General features: G+C 34.7%; 1 protein-coding gene across 5 annotated transcripts; it reads left to right on the top strand.

Annotated features, from left to right (window-relative positions):
* Positions 1–190: 190 nt before the first annotated feature.
* LOC126816583 (vesicle-associated membrane protein/synaptobrevin-binding protein) lies at positions 191–25,347 on the top strand. 5 transcript variants are annotated; one of them, XM_050543266.2, is made up of 7 exons: positions 193–365; positions 9,633–9,785; positions 10,215–10,321; positions 12,977–13,045; positions 14,406–14,450; positions 15,916–16,014; positions 22,949–25,347. In XM_050543266.2, exons 1-7 carry the CDS (start codon positions 308–310, stop codon positions 23,117–23,119), a joined length of 702 nt encoding a protein of 233 aa, XP_050399223.1. In that variant the 5' UTR covers positions 193–307; the 3' UTR covers positions 23,120–25,347. The 5 variants fall into 5 exon arrangements, with proteins under 5 accessions (XP_055955727.1, XP_050399223.1, XP_050399222.1 ...); XM_050543265.2 differs by having other exon boundaries at positions 15,913–16,014; XM_056099752.1 differs by lacking the exon at positions 15,916–16,014 and having other exon boundaries at positions 191–365.
* The last annotated feature ends 395 nt before the right edge of the window (positions 25,348–25,742 follow it).

Raw genomic sequence — 25,742 nt, 5'->3', positions numbered from 1 at the left:
ACGAAGTCGAGTTATTTTGTGTAATTTCATGGCAAATATTAAATCCTGGGTTACATTTGCTAACTTCAATCAAAGGTTTCATAAAAAAACATTAGAAACGAGTTGTCATATATAACTTTTTGATATTAGATAAATATAATGCGTTTTGCTTTATGCATTCGTCGAGATGAAATTTTACATGTACCGTCTCGGTTTTAGAATGAATGTATTGCGCATGTGCAATCCACGATTCCAGAACAGCAGATGCAAGATTTAATGTATTTATTTCCATAAAAAGGGTGTTATTTCGCACTAATAAGTAAAAGAAATGGCTAAGAATGAACAAGTATTGCAACTGGAGCCGTCTACTGAGCTTCGCTTCAGAGGTAATTGCTCTTATATTCAGTCGGGACGCGTAAATTTGATTTACCGGAATGTCTTCTCGCCCCATCCTCAAAAATATCAGGCTTCTTCACTCTTGACCACACATTTAGATCTATACACAATCACGGTTTATCATTCTTTTATTTCTGATCTACCAAAAAATGAAAATGATTTGTAAATTATCAAAAAAACACGTCATTTCGTGTATTGATATGTTAGTTAAATGAATAAATTAGAATTTATTTACATACACAAACAGCAAGTTGAAGTTACAAAATTTATTAGACTTGATGTTCATGATTTAGTTGATAGTAGTAAATGATAGGCCTACATCATAATATTAAATCAATATTTCTGTGAAAATGCCAATTATATTGATTGAGATCATAACAACCCTTAATGTAGAAGAATAGTTTGATTTTTCGACCATGTCTCCTTTAGCTATAGCCAGTCACCATTACATTTTCACTCAGTATTGTTATTCTGATTTACAACTTTTCAGGTTTGTTGTCCCCCGCCTTTCAAAGAAAGCAGAGGACTATTAAAATGGGTTCGTCCGTGCGTATGTCTGTCTGTCAGTCTGTCCATCACACTTTTTGGGACACAATAAATCTTTTTCTAATTGATCTAGAATGTTCCAACTTGGTGTAGGTGTTCATTAGGTCAAAGCCTTGATGGAGTTCGCAGATGAGCATTTTCTGCCCAGGTTAAGCAGAGATAAGCAATTTGATTGGTTGATGCTTTGGGACACTTGGTGTATTATAGTTAAATTACATCAATACCTTGACTAAGTTTGATAATGAGCATTTTCTGCTCAGGGTAAGCAGAGCGATAAGTAATTTGATTGGCCGAGACTTTGGAACACATAACTCTTCTTCGAATTGAGCTAGATAGTTCAAACTTGGTGTAGGTGTTTATTAGGTCAATGCCTTGATGGAGTTCGAAGATGAACATTTTCTGCTTAGGATAAACAGAGATGAGCAATTTGATTGGTTGATGCTTTGGGACACGATGACTTTAGTTCTAATTAAGTGAGAGTGATGAAATTTGGTGTATAGTTTTATTACATCAAAACCTTGACTAAATTCGATAATGAGCCTTTTCTACTCAGGATAAGCAGAGCAATAAGCAATTTGATTGGTCGAGATTTCGGAACACAATAACTCTCCTAATTGAGCTAGAATGTTCAAACTTGGTGTAGGCGTTCATTGGGTGAATTCCTTGTCTGCTTACGGCAAGCAGAGATAAGCAGTCTGATTGGTTGATTATTTGGCTCTGGGACACGATAACTTTGGTTTTAATTAAGTGAGAGTGATGAAATTCTGAGTATAGATTCATTATATCATCACATGTACCTTGACTAAATTCGATGATAATTTTCTGCTTAGACTAAGCCTGCTTTTAATTGAGGTAGAATGTTTGAATTTGATGTAGATGTTCATTAGGTGAATGTCTTGACTGAGTTCAATGATTAACATTTTGAGCAAAAGCTAAGCAGAGCTAAGAAATTTTATTGGTTGATGCCTTGGGACAAGATAACTTTGATTCTATCTGATAGAGAGTGATGAAACTTTTTTAAAAAAAAAATGTGCGATTAATTAATGTGTCATCTATTTATTTTGGAATTTCGGTGGGGGACATCAGCCTCACTGTTGGCTTGTTAATATCAGTATAAGCTTAAAATTATGTACTATTTAATGGATAAGACTTGGAGACTTCAACAAAATTGACTAGCCGTGCTGTTATATCATAATCTTGTTCTTTTTTTATTTTCATGTGGACGTATATTGTTGTTGCCCCTGGACATCCGTCCATTCATATATTTGTATACCCTCTACAGGTCACAATTTTTATCCCATTTTTAACCTGAAATATAGGTTTATATCCCAAAGGTCTTGGTTCTTTTCGACAAATATTGTCATGTATCGACCGTAACTTTATGAAATATGGCCCGTGATTGTACTTGTACGATAAATCACAGTTCTACTAGCTTGTCGGCACTCCATATAAGTCACAATCTTTAGATGATTTTAAGGGTGTGACGATTAGTCGGTTTAGTCAGAGTCGGTTCGGTTTTACCTACAAACCGGTTCAAGTTTTTTTAAAAAAAGATACATGTATTAACGATCGACAATTATGGGGGCGAATAAGCAATAAGCTACATCATTGATAAATGGTCGACAATAATAATAACGAGACAGTATATACTATATTCCGTAATATTCTCGCGATTACAAGCGAGTGTGTTTATGCATACCTAATGAAGTTAATTTAAGAATACGTTATTTGATTGGTCGGTCGCTAAGGTCAATGGTTGAAGTGCCCAATCAGAAACAAGCAATCCTCCAGGTTAGGTCAATAGGCATGCGCACTGAGCTGATGCCCAGATACGCTTTCTCGTCGGTTTATCACTAATATTATTGATCAATATGTCATTGTTTGAAGTTTTTTATATGTTGTATTTATTACCTTTATTAAAAAGGTTAAACAGGAGATTTGAACAAACTACATAGTACAAACAAAACCAAATTTTTTAATGTACTGGACACATAAAACATAGAACTGTATGTATGTCGCCATTACAGTTTTAATGTCAGTATATAAGGCCAGTATATTAGCGTGTATTGTAGACTATGGAAGACTAATATTTTTCAGTTAGTTTTCATTACCGACTAAACCGAACCGGTTCAAGTTTTGCTTAGTCGTCACACCCTTAGATGATTTTTATCCCAAAGATCTCGCTTCTTTTCGATATTTGCGCATATTTGACTGTATCTTTCCTGATTGTGCGAAAAATCAAGTTTTTAGCTTGTGCTCCCTCTAGAGGTCACAATTTTAATCCAATTTTAAAAAAACATTCTAATATATATATCTCTGTTACATCATAATGATTGCTGAGTTCAGCCAGTCCTCATATGTAAATACATGTATTGTAGTAACAAGGTTGTGGACCCTCTAGAGGTCACAATCTTTATCCAATTTGATGAAATTTAAAATATATCTTTATATCCCAAAGATCTCTGTTCCTTTCGATATTCGTGCTTATCGGACCATAACTTCATGGATTATGGTCCTTGATTGTACGAAAAAATCATGATTTTAGCTGGTGAAACCTCTAGAGGTAACAAATTTTACCAGATTTTAAAAATCACTTAAATATATCACCGTTGCACCTTTTAATGGTAGGTTGAGTCCGCCCCTTATTTACGCAAATAGTGTCCAAGCTTGGCGACCCGCTTGCTCTCAGACTTTTTATCTGATTTTGATGAAACTTAAAATATATATGTTTATATCCCAAAGATCTGAGTTCCTGTTGACACTTGAATGTATCAGACCATAACTTTCTTGATTATAGCCCCTGATTGTACGAAAAATCCGTTTTATTAGGCTTGTTCTCTGTCCATCACTTGCAAAAGGTGGGTGTACATGTATCTTGCATGGCTATCTTGCATGGTGTATACATACACCAAATTATGGCCCTTGTTTAAACATACATTATGCAAGAGCTAAATCTGCCTATTGGCATATTGCAGGTCTTTCTTTAGACCTGAAATGTTATCTAAATTATTAATTAGTAGACATTAATTAACTTATCCAGACCATAATCAACTCTCGATGGCATCGCTAGTCTGCGATTTTTATTGGATTAGTTTCCGATTTCCTGTTCGACTTCCATTCATAATTTGATCATGAAATGGATATTCGAGAGTATGTTTTTTATCGTATCGACTTTAGGCAGAAAATTCAATCGCTAAAATCTCAGTTCAGAGTGGATCAATTTAAATGAAATTTTCAGCAAATTCCCTTTATATTATCTTATTTTTAACTATTATAGTGAGAACTGCCAGCTCTTTATCTAAACTCCCATAATGTATCTTTAAAGTTTTCCTCAATTAAATGGCCAGCCGACTCTGACATTCTAATGATAAAAATGACAATTCATATGTGCTTTAAATCGCAAAAGAATATTTTTTTAATAGTGGATTGGATTGCCGAATGGTTAGGGCGTACGCACAGTACCATAAGACCTGTCATTGAGTCAAGCGTCATGGTTTCGATTCCCTGGTTATACGTGACAAGGAGTAGGGTTGTCTGTCCAACCTCGTGGGTTTTCTCTGGGTCCTCTGGTTTCCTCCCAATGCTAAAGACCCCTACCTGCAAGCGAATTATTGAAATAAAATGTTAGTCCTGAAATGACCTAGTTTCTGTTAAGTGGACGTTAAACCCCATTTCTCTCTCAATTTTTACACGTCCGTCGATTTGTGAACACTCTGCAGGTCACAATTTTTATCCGATTTCAACGAAACTTGAAATATAGGTTTATATCCCTAAGATCTTGGTTCCTTTCGATATTGACATATATCGGACCTTAACTTCATGGATTATGGCCCCTGACTACGAAAAATCACGTTTTTAGCTTGTGGACCCTATACAGGTCACAATTTTTATCCGATTTTGTTGAAACTTGAAATGTAAGTTTATAACCCAAAGATCTCGGTTCCTTTCCATATTCGCGCAGCTCGGATGGTAACTTCCTGAATAATGGCCCCTGACTGTACGTAAAATCGCGTTTTTAGCTTGAGGTTCCTCTAGAGGTCACAATTATTATCCAATTTAAAAAAACGTTTGAATATATCACCCTAAAGATGATTGAGTGAATTTCGTAAGTTCGAAGTTCGTGAAAATCGGACGAAAATTGTCGGACAAAATGGCCGCCCCTTGGACCATAGGTCGCAGTCACGCAAAAATCTGCGTATTTCACACATATTTTTCAAAATAAACGCAAATATTGCCGGACGCTGCGTAATTTACATTAGATTATTCTATGTCATAGTTTGTACAATTTATGTGCTTCACCTGGCATTTACACACCTCTACTGCACATACTGTAGTCTCCGTAGTTTTTTTATATTTCCTCTTATTTCATTCATAAGTTCATGGCAGTAAGCCTACGTAGCTATCCTATTGGAAGCAATAAGTGCATTTCATACAAGACTTGGGATTGGCTAGAACACCATATACTGTTTACATTCAGCCAATCAAATGTTGACTTTCATAGCGATAGTTTTCTCTTTACGTCCTGTCGAAGTGAAAGATTGAAATGACTGTGCCGTCAACCATAGACATGCCGTTAACCTCCAGTCGTCATTAGACTAAATACTGTAGGCCTATTAATGAAATAAGGACGCTTAAAATAGGGTTGTTCACAAAACAACTTTACATGCTTCTATATTAAGTATTTTGAGAGGCTCTAAGACACGCAGATGTAGAGGGCAAAAACGCAAAATTTTGGAATGTCTGCGTATTTTTACGCAACTCGAAATTGATCCACTGCGACCTCTGCCTCGGACACAATTAGTCTAAACATCTGGTATATCAAAGTTGTAGACCCTCTCGAGGTCACAATTTTGATCTGATTTTGATGAAACTTGAAATGCATGTTTATAACCCAATGATCTTGGATCCTTTCCACATCGGGGCATATCAGATGATAACTTCCTGAATTATGGCCCCAGGTTGTATGAAAAATCACTTTTTATCTTGTGGTCCCTCTAGAGGTCACAATTATTATCCGATTAAAAAAAAGACCATGTGAATATATCACCATTACACACTAAGATCTTGGTTCCTTTTGATAATCGCGCATATCTGAACATAACTTCCTGGATTATGGCTCCTGATTGTTCGAAAAATCGCATTTTTAGCTTGCACAATTTTTTTTTCCGATTTTAAAAAAATGTTTAAATATATCACCATGCCACCATAATGAAGGGTGAATTCGAATTTCGGGAAAATCGAAATGAAACTGCCTGACAAAATGGCCGCTCTTTGTATGCAAATTGTGTAAAGGTATGCAATATGAAGATCCCAAAGATCTCAGTCCCTTTTGATATTTGCGCATTTCAGACCATAACTTTCTGGATTATTGCCCCTGATTGTACAAAAAATCCTGTTTGTTTTTAGCCTGTTCTCTATCCATCTCTTGCAAAATGTGGGCATATCCTGCCTGGCAGCTGCTGGTTTATTATCAATTATATCTATTTATATATATATTTTGATAACACATACATGTATAATTTGTGTTGATGTATAAAATGCATTTTAGACTAATGTAAAAGTAAGGAAATGAATTTCCATTCTGAAATGGGGGGTTGGATGGCTGAATGGTTAGCATGTGCGCGCTGTACCATAAAGTCTGTCATTGAGTCAACTGGCGTGGTTTTGATTCCCCGGTTGTACGTGACAAGGAGTAGGGTCGCCTGTCCAACCTCATGGGTTTTCTCTGGGTCCCCCGGTTTCCTCCCACTGCTAAAGACCCCTACACGCAAGCAAATTATTGAAATAAAATAAAAACATGTTAGTCCCAAAAAGACCTAGTTTGTGTCGAGTGGACGTTAAACCCGATTTCTCTCTCCATTCTGAAATTAGGAAGCTCTTGTATGTAATATAATTTATGCATACACACAAGGTATTTGAGCAGCTTGTACAGTCATAGTACTAGATGGGTTAATCTGGGTTACACTTATTACTGTGGCACTGGGTAGGGTATAAATATAGTTCATATGAGTTTCTATTGCTAGAAAGCACCAGCTGGTAGGTAACAATGCATTTAGTAACATAATGACTCATGCCTCATACAATTTATAGACAAAAATAGTGGTTCTTCATACTCTTAGTCTTACTGTAATTTATAGTAGTACTATAATTAATACTGGTTCAATGAAATTATGCATAGTACTTTTTAATTTTTCAGGCATAATTCATTGATGAAATTTATTTTTTGTGTTTGTTATTTTTGCTATTCAATCAAAGCAGAACTATATTAAAGGTTTGAGTGGTACATGTACATTAGAAAATCAATGCCTTCAATATATGTAGAAACTGAAATGAATTTATTAATATTTATCTAAAATCAACATCTATACAAAGATATTAGATTATTATGATTACTTGCAAATAATGTTGACAATGGACAAGCGTAACACCAGTTCTTTGTGCATGTACATTTACCTATAATGAGTATTTCTGCACAATTCAGTTATCCTCAAACTTCAAATGGGCTAAATAAATATTAAAGGTGTCATTGTACCTACCCAATAACATAAATATTGTATTATTATTCAGATTCCTATATAATATAATTTAAAGATACATTATGGGAGTTTAGATAAAGAGCTGGCAGTTCTCACTATAATAGTTAAAAACTAGATAATGTAAAGGGAATTTGCTGAAAATTTCAGTCAAATTGATCCAGTTTGAACCGAGAATTTAGCGATTGAATTTTGGACCTAGCCTCAATCATCATTACTAAAGTCGGTACGATAAAATACATAGTCTCGATTGTCCATTTCTTGATTTAATCATAAATGAGCGTAGAGCAGCAGCTCGGATCCTAATCCAGTAAATGTCTTAGGCTAGCGATGACATCGAGAGTTGATTATGGTCTGGATAAGTTAATTAATGTCTAATTAATAATTTAGATAACATTTCAGGCCTAAAGAAAGACCTGCAATAGGCAGATTTAGCTCTTGCATAATGTATGTTTAAAGTTTTTTGTACTGTACAAAATTTATCCTAATTAAATGCCAGATACATTGTAGACTATACATTATATTTGTGCTTTTATACGCCCACATACATTGAAATGTGGTCGTATATTGTTGTCGCCCGCGTCCGGCATCCACAATTGCTTGTGGACACTCTAGAGGCTCAAGTTAATATCCAATTGACTTTAAATTGATACATAGTGTTTAAGGTCATGAGACGAAGAAGTCGATTGATTTTCATCGATTTCCATCACTTTGAAAAATCTTGTGGTTGCTCTAGAGGCTAAAGTAAATATCCGATTTAATTTTAATTTATACACAGTGTTTAAGGTCATGAGATAAAGAAGCCTATTGATTTTCACCTATTTCCGATAATTACTGCCAGAGTTGTGGCCCTTGATCACTTTGAAAAATCTTGTGGACGCTCTAGACTTCAAATTTATGCACAGTGTTTAAGGTCATCCGTTAATTACTGCCAGGGTTATGGCCTTTGATCACTTTGAAAAATCTTGTTTACGCTCTACAAGTTAACATCTGATTGACTTTAAATTTGGTCATGAGATGAAGATGCCTATTGATTTTCAATGATTTCCGATAATTACTGCCCGAGTTATGGCCCTTGATCACTTTGAAAAATCTTGTGAACGCTTTAGAAGCTAAAGCGAATATCCAATTGACTTTAAAGATGGGTTCCCAGAAAAGTATTTATCGGGTTGTTATTTCCAATAAAAGTATGGCAATTTTGGTATATATGGAAAGTAGAGATATCCAATCTTACTAGAAAAATACTGGATTCCCCGAAAAACACTCATGGGGCGTATACAGGACAAAAATGTAAGGCTTCCCCTAATCAACAGCACTACGATTAGGAACTTCTGCACGCTTGATATCAAAGGTCACACGCGAACATTGAGCGCCTGATGTACAAGTTGATAAACTTTATGAAGAGTTAGGCGTACAATACTTTCTGAGATAAAAAAGACGCAGGTAGTGGATAATCCGAGAATTTAATTAGGATTCGATATTTGTAATAAATAGTAAGCGATTAAAGACAACATCGTCTTATGTATGCAATGAATTCTCCTCTGACTCCCAAGACGTGACGTAAACATGACCTGGTTTGATCGAATTTTAATAGCAGGGCATTCCTTCGTAATTACAATGTTTGAGAAGGATTTGAAGCATGATTATGACAAATTAATTAGTTTGAATATGTTTTTGGTCCATATATACCATTAAATCACCCAGTTTGTACACGGGAACCCATCTTTAAATTTATGGCCCCTGATCCGTTTGAAACCGTTTGAAATATCTTATGGACACTCTGGAGGGCAAAGTTAATATCCGATTGACTTTAAATTTATACTCACACAGTTTCTGAGGTCATGAAACGAAGAATCCTATTCATTTTCAACAATTTCCGATAATTACTGCCAGAGCTATGGCCCTTGATCACTTTGAAAAATCTTGTGGACACTCTAGAGGCTAAAGTTAATGTAAATTGTTTAGGGTCACGAAACAAACAATCGAAACAAATTCTAATGATTTCTGATAATTACTTAATAGATTATTACTCTTAATCAGATTTTCATGTGTTGTAAATGTTCTTATTACTGACAAAAGAAAAAATATGCAACAACTCTGGTTGACCGTCCGGATGACTTAGCTGCTGTGGGAATACTATCTTTTAGTTATCTAACATTTTATCTTTTGTGATTTCAGGACCTTTCACTGATGTTATTTCTGCAGATCTAAAATTGACAAATCCTTCAGACAAACGAGTATGTTTCAAAGTGAAAACAACAGCTCCCAAGAGATATTGTGTCAGACCAAACAGTGGTGTTCTGGAACCTAAAGCACATATAACTGTAGCAGGTAATCTATAAAATGTTGTCTTGTTTAGATATAATGATTAAAGTAATGGAATAGTAAATGAATTCCATCGAATTTCTGACATTGATTTGTAAGCTTGCAAAACTGTGTCTGTACCGATACTCTAAATGTCTCTAATTGAAATTAATGCTAGTGTTAGATTTTCTCTAGTTAAAATCAGTCCTGGTGTTTACAAATTTAGAAAATATTGTCAAAATACAGGCATGTAAAGTAATTGCCATACTGTACATGGTATCAGTCACATGAAGTAGTCTGACCTGTGGGACTGTTCCACACACAGTGGACACAGAACAGAAAACCATACTGGAGACCCATGCGACAAAACATGGTCATTGTAAGTCAATAGACAACTATCAAATCAAGCGATAATACTCACTTAAAACATTTTAGAAAAATATCACTATTTTACAGTTATGCTGCAGCCATTTGAATATGATGCGACTGAAAAATCAAACAAACATAAGTTCATGGTTCAAACACTCTTTGCTCCAGATGGACCTATTAATCAAGAACAATTGGTAAGCTTATTTACAGTTTGTTGGTTTCGGAGAATGAAGTTTGGTAGTTTAAGCTTACAATCAGAAATCCATTCAAATTTTCGGCAAAATGTGTGGTTATTTTCTTGATATGAGCTTCCAGTCTATGAACATTGAAATCTTGCTCCAACTTGCAAATCAGTTTATTCTGCATTAGTGATCTGCCAATATGGTTACTGTCGGTTTTACCAACATATATGCTGAGAACAAATCATATCGGCCGATACTGATACAATAGTTCAAACATGAGAGAATGACTTATTCCCAACTCAGATGCTATTTTAAAGGTATTTACTCATTGTCTTTTGATTGGGTTTTAGTTACTCCTGTATCAGGAAAATTGCTGAATATCGGCCAATACTGATTTCTACTGTTATATAGGCCACATTTTGGCCAATTACCGATAATTGGAAAATCACTATTCCTCAATATTATTACCTATTTTGCATCCTTAAAATGGACCCTTCCTATCCCCAGTTTTGCTGCCAAGATTTGTCAATAGTCTCATTCTATCCTTTTGTATAATAATTGTCTTGTTATTTGATTGTTACGTCTGAAGAATTCGTTTAATCAATGTAACCTGAACCTATATTAGGAGGATCCCTTGAGAAGGGATGGGGAGAGAAGGACAACCTTTCTGGGGACCATTTCCAATAAGGAAAGCATATTTCCAAGTTGATGGATGTTAATTCATTTTTGCATAAAGGAGGATTAATACTACTAATAATAATAATGTATATTTGTAAATCCGTCCACAAATGTATGCTCAAGATGCATAATTAGACATTTATATTATATGATTAGATAATTCTATAGTATTGGCTATTCTATAGGATAAAGTGAGAATATAACTGATTTGTAAATTTTCTCAAATTTGTAGTGCACTTTTATTTTTAAAAAAAATAATAGATTGCCTGGAAAGATTTATAGCTTTGATTCTAATTGAGGGAGTGTGGCAAAATTTGATGTATAGTTCCTTACATCAGTATCTTGACTAAATTCCATAATGAGGATTTTCTGCTTAGACTAAGTAGAGATTGGCAAAAAGATAAATGTACAAGTACTATATTATGCAAGAGCCAAATCTGCCTATTGCAGATCTTTCTTCAGCCGTGAAATGTTATCTAAGTTATTAATTAGACATTAATTAACTTATCCAGACCATGATCAACTCTCGATGCCATTGCTAACCTGCAATATTTAGTGGATTGGAATACATTTTTTTGAAAAATAATTAAATCGATAAATGGATAATCGAAACTTTGCTTATTATCGTACCGTCTTTAGTAATGATGATTGAAGCTAGTCTAAAATTCAAAAGCTAATATCTCAGTTGAGAGTGAAGAGATTTGACTGAAGTTTTCAGCATTTTCTATTTAATTTGTCTATTTTTAAACTAATATAGCGAGAACAGTCAACTCTTATCTAATCGCCCAACATGCCCCTTTAATGATTATTAAATTTAAATTTATAAAGAAAGTAACATCTGTACTACAGAATAAGATCCATAGATAGTGGACCATCATCGAAACAGTGCATGTTAACTGTTGATAACCCAGTAATTGTTATTATATATTACTGTGTCAGTATGTTATTCTCCAATAACTAAACGTCACTCGAAAAATCTTAATTGTAAGCATATACTACAAAATGAAGGAAAAAAATGTACATGTACATTGTAATGTACATTTTCCAGAGATGTCACTTCTGAAGCATCTGTTGGTTTAGACTTTAGACATTCTGTTTGATTTTATTTAGTTAATGTCAACTGTTGTATTGATCAGACAAACCTTAAGAAATACCAAAGTTCATTTAGAACTCAGACAAACACTGAACCAATAATTGGATCATCAATAACTGCTACCATGGCCTGAGAGAAAATGTTCATTTTAACTTTAATTAATGTGTATAATCTGACCAGTTTGATGTGGGTTAGGGGCACAGGTCTGTAAATAACAAGTAACTTTGTACTCTTGTGTACTCTCAATGGATTTGACATCCAAGCTTTCAAAAGAAGCCCACTTCATGTTGGCAATGTACTATTAAGTGTTTAAAAAAATGGAATGAATTAAATACACAAAGTAAGAAATTAAAAATAAAAGAATTGTGAAATTATTGAAAATGTATGGCTGTAGTAAAATGTGGATACTGTAGTAATGAATGTAGCCTGGAATCTGTTGAATGAATACTTACATGCAAAATGCTGGCATTATTTCAGTGTGTTGCACTAATAATTTATATAGTAATTTTGATAAACAGAACAAAAAAGGGATGCGTTTTATAAATGAATATCCAAGTACCATTATTAATAACTGATCTAGTAGACAATTGAAACCGGGTGAATGGGTGGTACATAGCTTGACCTTTCTGTAAACTCTTGTTAAATTTGGAAGAAGTCTGCAGTGTGGAAGAAGCTTTTTTTAAAAAAAAACTTTGCATCTATTCAGAAGTTCTTTATTAACTGGCTTATATTCATCATTCAGTTTGCTCTCAAAAGGCTGTTTAGCTGTTACATGTAAATAGAAGTTAGGGGAGGGGGCAGTGATACCAATATCAATGTCTATGAAAGCAGAAAACCAATAATGATATGGTTTATTGCTATGGCTCTTTTGACTTTCAATGTTATATTTTTTTCAGTGGAAGGAAGTCTTACCAGAAAATTTGATGGATTCTAAACTGAAGTGCGTTTTTGAGATGCCAGAATCAGTATGTTGATATTTATTGTAATTTTCAAAAATATTGTCCACAATCTGCCCGTTAATATTTTCTTGTTAGTATGCTTTAGTGTATACAGAATTTCAATAGATAATAAAGATAATTATTTATTACATCCTCAAAGCTTGGATTTTCATAAAAATTTAACAGATGAAATATCCTTATAGGCCTTGGTATAAAAGAATTATTATTTTATAATGTTGATCTGTATTTAAATAGTTAAAAGTATACATTTTGATTTATCTTTTAATAATAATAATAATAATAATAATAATTTATTCATACTTTGAGGCCTTCAGCCCATTGTACATTGTAAAAATTAATTTCATTGAACATGTATACTGCTAAATATGGTAAACAAATACATAAACAATAACATGGCTTGTGCCATACATAGGAAGACTTACAAAGTTAACATTTCACACCTATACAGTAGTGCTTTCTTTATGTATAATGCTAGACTACTTTGACAGGACATATCATTAAATAGACACACCATATTTTCTAATGATGGATTTTGGGACTAGGCTATGAGGTAGAAAATTGTTCCTAATATCTGCTAACATAGGGCATATCATAATAAAGTGGTATTCATCCTCAACCTGTCTTAAATTACAGATTTTACAAACCCTATCTTTATATTCTACACCACTTCTTCTCCCAACTTCAACCTCTAGGTTGTGGGTTGAACACCTTAGTATAGATAAATAGAATCGCAGATATTGGGGCACAACAGACAAATATTCTGCAACTCTTATACCCCTGTCATTAATTTGGGTATAAAATCTATATTTGTTTGATTTTTGTAAATTTGCACTCACTTCTTGTATATTAATATCTCTTAGTCTTTGCTTAAGGATCACTCTAAAGGCCTTAATACTTCCCACCCCTTGAGCTTCCCAAACATAACCAAAACCTATCTCATACAATAGTGAGCGAACATTGGTACACCAGGTTTTACGCCCAGCTTCATCTAAACTGTATAACATATTATAACAATGCCTAGGAAGTCTATCTTCATGCATTTCTTGGATTTTTAAGAAATAGATTATTGGTTTAGCCATATATATTACATGCAATTCATGTCTCCCACATTCTTGTCTTGCCAAGATATTTGGAGTTTTATTTCCTAAATTAAGAATCCACTTGCACAGTTTATTTTGGACAGTCTCAATGCTTTCTCTGGGACATGTACCCCATATTTCTGCTCCATATGTTAATATTGGGATAATCATTGCATCAAACAGTTTGAAGGCAACCTTAACAGATTTATTACCTATCTTTGATATACAATGTTTCAACATGTTTAATGCTTTGGAGCTTTAATTAAACTAACCAAATTATCTTTTAGGATCATATTGAAGCAAAAGTTACTAAACCTGTTGAAACAACAAAAGTAAGTTTTGGGATTTTTATACGCCCACATTTTTGTGTGGACGTATATTGTCATCGCCCCTTTACGTCCGTCCACAGTTTGTTTGTGAACACTTTACAGGTCACAATTTTTATTTGATTTTGATGAAACTTAAAAAATGTGTCTATCTCCCAAAGCTCTCATTTCCTTTCGATATTGGCATATATCGGACAATAACTGCATGGATTATGGCCCCCGATTGTACGAAAAATCACGTTTTTAGCTTGTGGAAACTCTAGAGGTCACAATTTTCATCTGATTTTGATGAAACTTGAAATGAATGTTTATAACCCAAAGATCTTGGTTCCTTTCGCATATCGGATCGTAACTTCCTGAATTATGGTCCCTGATTGTACGAAAAATTGCGTTTTTAGCTTGTCTCTCTAGAGGTCACAATTATTATCTGATTTAAAAAAACGTTTGAAAATATCACCGTTGCACTGTAATGATGCTTGAGTTCGAAAACTGCCGGACAAAACGGCCGCCCCTCGTACCCAAATAGTGTAAAAAATATGGTATATCATAATTTTAATCCGATTTTGATGAAACTTGACATACATGTTTATAACCCAAACATCTTGGTTACTTTCAAAATTCGTGCATATCGGATCGTAACTTCCTAAATTATGGCCCTTGATTGTATGAAAAATCGTTTTTTGTTTAGCTTGTTCTCTATCTATCTCTTGCAGCCGCTTGTTTTTCTTCTTATCTGTTGAAAACTAAATTTGTTTGCTTTTCTTTATGGCACACGTAGGATCTCTCTCAACAAAGTTCCTCTTGTGATCTTTATGATAGAGCTAGCACGAATAACTGCTGCTGGGGAGCCGACAAGAAATCGGGTTTTTAGGACTAACAACTGGAAAAAAAGGTAAAACCTGGGATTGAGCCTATGACTTGCATAGATAACATATTTAACACTTACAGTGAACATGTAAAGCAAGACTTATATGTTGACCTTACAACTGAGAGCAACTGGAGTTTTGGTAACTGGCTTCAACTGAATGGAACTGATAAAGGTTGACTTGAGCGCCTCTTACTACTCAAAGCATCTTCTTCCAGTCAGTTGAAGCCAGTGGCCAATGATTCACTTTCTGCAACTCGAGGCAACTAGTTGCCTTTTACATGAACTCTCTTACAACTGGTGTCAACTTGTTTCCATGGAAATAACTTCACATGATAGGAGACATGTCATGTAACTTTATAAATTCACAAATGGAAGCGAATGCAGGCATCCACTTTACGAATGTCGATGATGTTGACAATAAATAATGTAGTAATAGAATTGTGACAAGACCAACCATGCCTTTTGGGTGCTTCTTCTACGGTATTCTCCGATTTGTTGATCATGTGATGAATGAATTAACAGTTAGTGGAATCGCTATCAGTTCTGTGATGACATGAGAGCTCGGAATTCAGTTGCTGATATGATATGAATTTTATTTAGCAGAGTTCAGGGGGTGACAATGAAGTGAAGAAAGTTATGGAAGATTACAAGAAATTACAGTCTGAATTAAGTCAGCTAAAAACAGAAAATAACCAATTACGAGTATGTATATTATACAGGTCACAATTCTATGGAATACAATTACTGCTTTTTACTGAGCGACGTTTCGACTAGGCTTCTCTAGTCATTATCAAGCTATGATAAAAAATGAAAATATGACAGGACAATATATACATGTACACCACAATGCTAAGTTAATGATGACAAACCAGGGATGTAACTTAATTACGTGTACCTAATGGTAATCTGATTTAATTGTACGCTAATAAGTAATAATACCAATTAACCTAAAAAATTGACTAATTGATTAATGGATAAGTTGTTGTGGAGTATACACAATGATTAGTGGGTTTTAATAATACAAGTGGATGATACCTTTGTTATTATCAATCAACAAGATGATCCAGAAACACTGTTACAACACCTCAACAGGCAACACCCACGTATAAAATTCACAATGGAAACCGAAAATGATAACCAACTACCTTTCCTCGATGTTTGTGTATCTAAAACCAACAACTCGATCCGCACCAGTGTCTATAGGAAACCAACTCACACCGACCAATACATTCACTTCAAATCTAATCACCCGAACAGCGTCAAATCGGCCACAATTTCAACTCTGGTGAACCGTGCGAAAAAGATATGTGATCCTGAGAGCCTCTCCAAGGAAATTGATCATCTCAAACATGTCTTCACAAATTTCAACGGCTATCCAGGGAAGTTTGTGACAAACGCCATCAACAAGACCCTGTCGGCGAGTGCAGCTAAACCAAAAACCCCGACTGCCCCAGTCAGAATCTTCCTTCCTTTCAACGGCAAAGTCTCCTACCAAATCAAACGGCTACTAATGCAACAACCAGAAATAGATGTAACTTTCACAAAAAGCTACAGCACTAAAGATATATTAAGAGCCAATGGTAAACAAAATCCTACACAACCACCACAACCAAAGGGATGTGTTTATCAAATAGTATGCAATTGTGGGATTGCATACATCGGGGAGACAAAGCGACCATTAAATAAAAGGATAGATGACCACAAGTCGAAAGCAGCAACCAACAACTCAGCTGTAGCTGAACATTTGAACTCCAACCCTCGCCACAGAGTCCAATGGTCCAACGTAAAACCACTATGCAAGAATATAAGCAACAAGAGAGCGCGCCGATTACATGAAGCCATTCATATACGACGACACAAACCAACGATGAACAGAGATCAAGGATTGTTCCTTCCCAGGGCGTATGATATTCTTATCACATAATCAAGGCTAAGCATAATTCTACTTTTTTCTTTTTTATCATATTTAATACTTATCAATATTCCAGTAACAACTTTAAGTTTGTAATAACCATCATAATATGCAAAAATGACAACTAATAATTCCCAACTATTTTTGCTTTTCAGGCATTTCTGCTTTTCAGGCCTGCGGTTATTGTAATTTAATGCACTCAATATTTCTAACCCTGCTTTTCTACATCACCATAACATCCAGTGAAGTACCACTCAATATTTTAAATTGTCAGCCTTCAGGGGACTATTGATCATTTGTGCAGTCATTGTTCTAAGGGTTTTTCGTATATCAGTGTAATCACTCGCATCAACATCCACATATCAATTATTTTGGTCATAACACAAATCAAATCTCATCTTCGTGGGATGTTGTCATTATCAAGACCTCATCAAATCGTTGTAAATACTCCACAACAATCTATCCTTTTACCATTTGTATTTATTTCAGTGAAAGGGGTCGTTGATAACATTTCATCAATTTTCATTTTCTTGCAACGTTTGTATTATTAAAACCCACTAATCATTGTGTATACTCCACAACAACTTATCCATTAATCAATTAGTCAATTTTTTAGGTTAATTGGTATTATTACTTATTAGCGTACAATTAAATCAGATTACCATTAGGTACACGTAATTAAGTTACATCCCTGGTTTGTCATCATTAACTTAGCATTGTGGTGTACATGTATATATTGTCCTGTCATATTTTCATTTTTTATCATAGCTTGATAATGACTAGAGAAGCCTAGTCGAAACGTTGCTCAGTAAAAAGCAGTAATTGTATTCCATAGAATTGTGACCTGTATACTCTAGTTCAATTACTAAATGCCATTGAAACAGAGTATGTATATTGTTTGATAATTTGAAATGAAGTCAAGTTTAGTGCTGTATCATGCACCGGCTGTGGGCTAACGATGCCTCTATCGGCATACTTGCTATACTGTGATGTATGAAAAAAAAAAAACACACACATTTTTTTTATAAAAAATCCAGCCTTCAGACTCCTAAAAATATACTAAACAGCAAAAAAACGTCAGTACAATTTCAAAATCAGAGAGACACTTTAATCAAATCATTCTAGAAAATGACTTACTAAATGGATCAAAGCAATTTTTTGTGAACAGTATGTTGACACATTAGTGATTAATTCATCACACTTCCAAGACATTACAAGCAGGTTTAGAGTCTGTACACAGTCTATACATCAGTATCTGGTGTGTCCACCGTGCGTGTCTATAACAGCATAACATTGACACCGTTCATCTGTAGAAAGTCCAGAGTAACTCTGGCTGTGTGGGCACGTGCGTTATCATGCTGGAAAACGTTGTTTCGATGACGTGCGAAATGTGGTATAATGTGTGGTCTGAGAGGTTGATCGATGTAGCGCACTGCTGTGATGCCGCCGCCAAGATTTTGGAACACCACAGCCTCCACTCTCTGGTTCTGGCCAATTCCACCCCAATCTATTATGCTTGGACCTCCCCATGAGTCTCGTTCCATGACACATTGGTCAGAATAACGCTGGCCACGTCGATGCCATATTCGAGTCCTGCCATCTGTAGTTGATATGCAATACCGACTCTCATCTGTGAACAGAATAGTTCTCCATTGCCTGTGTCGCCAGTTCTGGTGTTGTTGGGCAAACTATAGACGTTCACGTCGATTGCGAGGGGTGAGGATCAGTCAACTTTAGGGTCTACAGCAATGGATGTTCTCTCTGGTGAGACGTCAGTGCACTGTATCGGTACTGATGGGTCTTCCGTGTGTTCCCACTGTCCGCTGTGCTGTCTCAGATACCTGTGTGAAGGGATTCTGCACGTGCTGTTGCACAACATGGCGGTCTTGTCGCCTTGTGGTAACCTTTGGTCCACCCCTTCAGGGGCGATCATCCATGGTGATGGTGGCCTGAAAGCGTTGCTGAAGCCTGTAGATGGTAAAAACATTGACCTGGAAGTGAATGGCAACGGCTTGGGCAGTGTAGCCAGCGTCGAGTCTTCCAAGCGCCTGGTACCTCTGAGCTGTCGTAGCATGCTGCCGACGTTGTATTGTGAATGATTCAACCAGGTATGGGGGTGCATTTTATAGGGCTGGTCCTGGTGAACAGCACGTGCAGCATGAGTTACATGAAAATCATAGAGAACACATTACCATCTCAGAAGTCCGGTTGCGTTTTTGAGAACATTTCCTGGGTTCAATTCTGTGTTTGGGAAGGAGGCTTATTGCTCAGGTAAAGTTGGAGATGTGGTCACAAATGTACAATAAAAATATTTGGCAAGTTTTATGCAATGCGTCTATTCAGAGTAACATACCAACCTGACGTTTCTTTTGCTGCTTAGTATATGCTTGTTGGTCAGTTGACATTTGTTATTTTCGCCCATGAAAAGTGAACATCAACAAAAGTAGTGGAAAGCTATCAAGAATCAGAAAAGATCGTTCTGAGCTCATCCAAAAAGAAGGAAATTTTTTTTTACTCTCAGTCACCCAGAACCTCCTAGTCTTCAACTTACTGAGGGTCTGGGACTGTTGTCAATATTTGACGTAAAGTCCATTGCCCATGCGTAGCCTGGAGTTTGGTTTTAAATGTGCTTGATTTTCCAGTATCTTTGGCCAAGTCAAGTAAGAATTGCGCCCTTCCCGCAATAAATTCCATAATTCTTGTATTAATATAAACAAACATGAATCGTGACGACGAATTAGAATTAATTTTAAAAACATGGACCATGAAGAGAGAAATTTTACAATAAAAAAAAAAATTAAGAGTGTTGGATATTGAACTGGCATGCAATCAAATGGATTATTTGAAATGGCATTCTTAAATTAATTTCATGGGCGTCATCATCTTGTTTAGGACAAGTTACCTCCCTTAGACGCTGTGTATGATAATGTAAAAGGCTGGATAATCTAGCCAGTGACCTATTTTTTTCAAATGTTGACGACCCATCGTAGAATATTTTTCTGCATGACAGAGACTAACTTTTTTGGGGTCACTGTTTATTTTGCTAACAAGTGACCACTTTAAAGTCAGTATTTTTTTTTCGTGGACATGTTTTGACAATGATTCTTAGATTTTCTTAACAAAAAAAAAGGGATAGAATCACCCCTGTCCGTCCAAACATCCATCTGTCCGTCCACAATTTGTTTGTGAACTACAGGTCACAATTCTTATCCAATTTTGACAAAATTTCAAATATAGGTTTATCTCCAAAAGATTTGGGTTCCTTTCGATATTGGTATGTATCGGATCGAAACTTCATGGATTATGGACCCAGATTGTACAAAAAATTACCTTTTTAGCTTGTGGACACTCTAGAGGTCACAATTTTCATCTGATTTTGATGAAACTTGAAACGCATGTTTATAACCCAAAGATCTTGGTTCCTTTCGATATTTGTGCATATCGGATCGTAACTTCCTGAATTAAAAAAAACAACAACATCGGAATAGGTCACTGATACACCGTAATATGGTTGAGTTCGAATTTCGTGAAAATCAGACCAAAACTGCCAGACAAAATGGCCGCCCCTTGTTCGCAAATAGTGTAAATATGTGATATATGAAGGTTGTGGACCCTCTAGAGGCCACAATTGTGATCCGATTTTAATGAAACTTGCAATACATGTTTATAACCCAAAGATCTTGGTTCCGCTCGATATATTCGCGCAAATTGGATCGTAACTTCCTGAATTATGGCCCTTCATTACACGAAAAATCCCGTTTATAGCTTGTGGTTCCTCTAGAGGTCACCATTTTTATGTAAAAAAAAGTGTTTGAATATATCACTGTCACACCCTAATGATGGTTAAGTTCAAATTTCGTGCAAATCCGACCAAAACTGCCGTACAAAATGGCCACCTCTTGTACGCAGATAGTGTAAATATGTACATCAAGGTTGTGGACCATCTAGAGGCCACAATTCTGATCCGATTTTCTCTGTCTGTCCGTCTGTCTGTCCGTCTGTCTGTCCATCACACTCTTTGGGACACAATAACTCTTCTAATTGAGCTGAATGTTCAAACTTGGTGTAGGTGTTATTAGGTCAGTGCCTGATGGAGTTTGAATATGAGTTTTTTCTGCTTAGGGTAAGCAGAGATAAGCAATTTGATTGGTTGATGCTTTGGGACACGATAACTTTAGTTCTAATTAAGGAGAGTGATGAAATTTGGTGTATAGTTTTATTACATCAATACCTTGACTATGTTCGATAATGAGCATTTTCTGCTCAGGGTAAGTAGAGCGATAAGCAATTTGATTGGTCGAGACTTTGGAACACAATAACTCTCATTCTAATTGAGCTAGAATGTTCACACTTTACATAGGTGTTTATTAGGTCAATGCCTTGATGCAGTTCGAAGATGAGAATTTTCTGCTTAGGGTAAGCAGAGATAAGCAATTTGATTGGTTGATGCTTTGGGACACGATAACTTGAGTTCTAATTAAGTCAGAGTGAGGACACTTGGTGTATAGTTTTATCACATCAATACCTTGACTAAGTTCGATAATGAGCATTTTCTGTTCAGGGTAAGCAGAGCGATAAGCAATTTGATTGGTTGTGACTTTGGAACACAATAATTCTCTTTCTAATTGAGGTAGAATGTTCAAACTTGGTATAGGCATTCATTAGGTGAATGCCTTGATGGAGTTTGATGATAAACATTGTCTGCTTACTGTAAGCAGAGCTAAGTAATCTGATTGGTTGATGCCTTGGGGCTCGATAACTTTGGTTATATAATTAAGTGAGAGTGATGAAACTCTGAGTATAGATTCATTATATCATTACCTTGACTGTGTTCGATGATGAGAATTTTCTGCTTAGGCTATTAAAGGAATGATAAGCAATTTGATTGGTCAAGACTTTGGAACGTAATAGTGAGGTAGAATGTTTAAACTTGGTGTAGATGTTCATTAGGGGAATGTCTTGACTGAGTTCAATGATTAACATTTCGACCTAAAGCTAAGCGGAGCTAAGCAATTTTATTGGTCGATGCTTTGAGACAAGATAACTTTTATTCTATCTGATAGAGAGTGATGAAACTTAGTGTATGGTTGATAATCAGTTTGATTGCTTGATACTTTTGAATAAAATAAATGTGTGATTAATTAATATGTGTCATCTATTTATTTGGGGATTTCGGCGGGGGACATCAGCCTCACTGTTGGCTTGTTACACTGGAGATATGGTATCGTTTAGAACGGGGTTTTTGACGCTGGAAAGTATGTGTATAGTTTACTTTCAAAACATTGTTCGATAATTGATAAAATCGTTTAAGAATTACAAAAATGGTTTAGTTAGTACTATGGCTTAGTTTAATGGTAACGGGTTTAGTTTCTCCGAGATGCGTTTATAGATGGACGCCCCCCCCCCCCATTCACCTATCCATGGCATTTACTTATTAGACGAGCCGTTCACTTTCCCGAGATACGTTGAAAAATCAACACACGGTTCACTTATCTACAGCCTTTACTTATTAGATGAGCCGTTTAGTGACTGATGATCTTATTAGAAATTCTTCTTTCACAATATTTTAGTTTGCTAGGCATTCCTATTGTGCTAAAATGATGCATTTTGTGAATGTCAAAGTTATAGTATTTTCAAATGTATATTCATTATTCAGGTTATTGAAACAAAGAATCCTAGTGAATTATGATTTATTTAATAGAAAGATAAACTTACTTTTTTCAGGAAGAGGGTGTACGCCTAAGGAAAGTTGCAGTTTCAGAAACAGTGCATTCAACCCCAATTTCAACAACTCCTACTAAATCAGCGCAAGCTACAGGATTGGTGCTGCCTCCTATGGTGTATTTAATCGCAGCACTTATTTTAGGCTTACTGATTGGCAAATTGGTTCTTTAATCTTCAACACAATTATTAGCATACTGTATTAGGGAAGTTAATTTATAGACTTGAGGGTTACTTCCCTTTATGTGAATTCATGGGATATTGAAGATTGAGGTATTTAGGATCAGGAAGAATACAACATAAAACTAAAAGAAAAGAGATGAAAATATATGTAAACAAACTTTGATATGAACGTAACGTTTTGATTTATCAATATATATTTTACTTCCATATTGAGTGTTAATTAAATTATTTTCGACAAATATTATGCCCTGAATGAAACTTGACAGCAGGAGTTTATTAGTTCCCTTAGAGACTGTATATTGACATGATGAATCTTGTAATATGTAGACTGTAATGTATAATAGTGTTATACATATTGATAACAGGCAGTATGAATAACCTGGTTTCTTATTATAAAATGACCAATATCATATATGCATTGCCTTTGTCAGACATACACCTCTTTTTAACAAACCAATGTTTAAGAAATCACAATCACTAATTGCTTTCAAAAGATGAATAGATGTTAAAATGTGAACTACTTGATTAAAATAAGTTTGTACAGTTGAGTGTATATACAATGAAATGGATCCTAATTCCCTTATAACAGCCCGGTATTAAAACAGAAAGAATAATGTAGATAAAAGATGATCATATGCTTTGCATTTATCTTACTAAATGTTAATCCTATTTTCTAAATTTATGTAAGTTTAACAAGAAAAGTCTGTTTCCCTATGAATGATGAACTGAGCGATTATTGTGATAGGACAGTATGAATACCATGATAAGTATAACAATACAAATGTTATTATTTACAGATATTTTTAGTCTTCAATCTTATTTATTTCGTGATATTGTAATTTTTCATAAGCTTTATATTTTTTTGGAAATTTATGGTCTTCTTTCTCCTTTTACATTCAGGGTGTGTTTGATTATAGTGAATCTGATATAAATTAAGAGGTTTAATTTTTTTCGAATAAAACTTGAAATCCAATCCCTTTTTCAATAATAGCATATGAGGTTAAACGCTTTAGATGAAATATTTTTCCATAAATAAGGGAATCCTGATTAAATACAGATCAATCAAACATGCCCAAAGTTTGTTGTCATTGAAATATTTTCACTACTTAATGTGTTTTGGCTTTCATTGATAATAAATAAATGCTTTTTTTTTTTATCTCTTCAGAATTATAGAGTAATTGTATATCAGTCGTTTAATTGAAAAAAGAAACAATAAAAATTAATAATGGAAGAACGGGAAATATTGGTTGTATGAATTCTGAAAAGTTAATAATTTTAACCGATAACTTATTTGAATTTCCTGTTTAAATAGTTATATAGCATTTAGTGTTAGGTAAATTAATTAGCATCCAGTTGTATTTTTTACTCTTGGTTGACCTATAGGATTTGTATGTTGAAAACTTTCAAATCTGTAAATGTCTAGTTCGAGAATTTATTTGTTCACATCAATTTCAGTCAGTTGCTTTGGAATACAATTCCTCAACACCAAATGCTTAGCTTTTGTACAATACAATTTCTCCCTTTAAAAAAGAAAATTAGTGCAATACCTATTGGAAATTAGAAATTCAAATGTTTATGAGTAAGGATAAAATATTGTGGGAAAGTGCTAACAAAGGGGAGCTAAGTCTGATTGTAGATTGATCTCCTATCTTTCTTCTTTGCTTGAATTGTGTATGCAATTATTAATACTTGATATATTATTTGCATCAAGTTATAAATATATTTATATCAGTCACTTTTATTGATATTCTGTTAGGTTTTCTTTTCTTTTTTGTGCATGGGAGATTTAAGTTGTATGTTACATTGTAATGAAAGCATACCAGTACATATTTCAATATTATTAGTTTTACCCCAAGTCCAAAAAATTGCCATTATAGCTTTTATTTACATGATAATTTGTTTCATACTATATAACAGATAATTAATCATCTGGATGTAGATAGAAAATTTATTATTTTAGTTTTGTATATAATTCTGTACAGAGTAACACCCCCAGATTTTTTTTTTTTTGATTTAACTTAAAATTGTTTATTTCTGTTATTTCTCATAGTCTAAACAGTAACTAAAATTAATTGATAAACCAGAAAACATCTTTTCTTTCCTAATCTTTTTTTCCATGAATCATAATTTTTAAAATCCATGTAGTGTATTTTGCAATTGAAGTTGTGAATAGAAAGAAAGTTGTGTATAATGAGATGGAATAAAACAATTGATTACTATATTCTTTTATTTATCTATTATCAAGCAGCTCTAGACGAATTATGTTTGGTATTTTAGTATTAAAAACACAGCAGATGAATTCATATCAGTTTTTATACGCCTAAATTTTCATGTGATATACAATAATTTATAGAATACAATATCAAAAAAACATCAGTTTCAACCACATTTTCATGTGGACATATTATGCCGTCGCCCCATCCGTCCACAATTTGTTTGTGGACACTCTACAGGTCACAAATATAGGCATGTATCGGACCATAACTTCATGGATTATGGCCCCTGATTGTACGAAAAATCATGTTGTGGGCACGCTAGAGGTCACAATTTTCACCCAATTTTGATGAAACTGGAAATGCATTTTTTATTACCCACAGATCTTGGTTCCTTTCGA

The sequence above is a fragment of the Patella vulgata genome, chromosome 3, assembly GCF_932274485.2.
Source record: "Patella vulgata chromosome 3, xgPatVulg1.2, whole genome shotgun sequence".
NCBI classification, from domain to species: Eukaryota; Metazoa; Mollusca; class Gastropoda; family Patellidae; genus Patella; species Patella vulgata.
The sequence above is the reverse complement of the archived record's forward strand: the minus strand, read 5'-3'. Positions and strand labels throughout refer to the sequence as shown.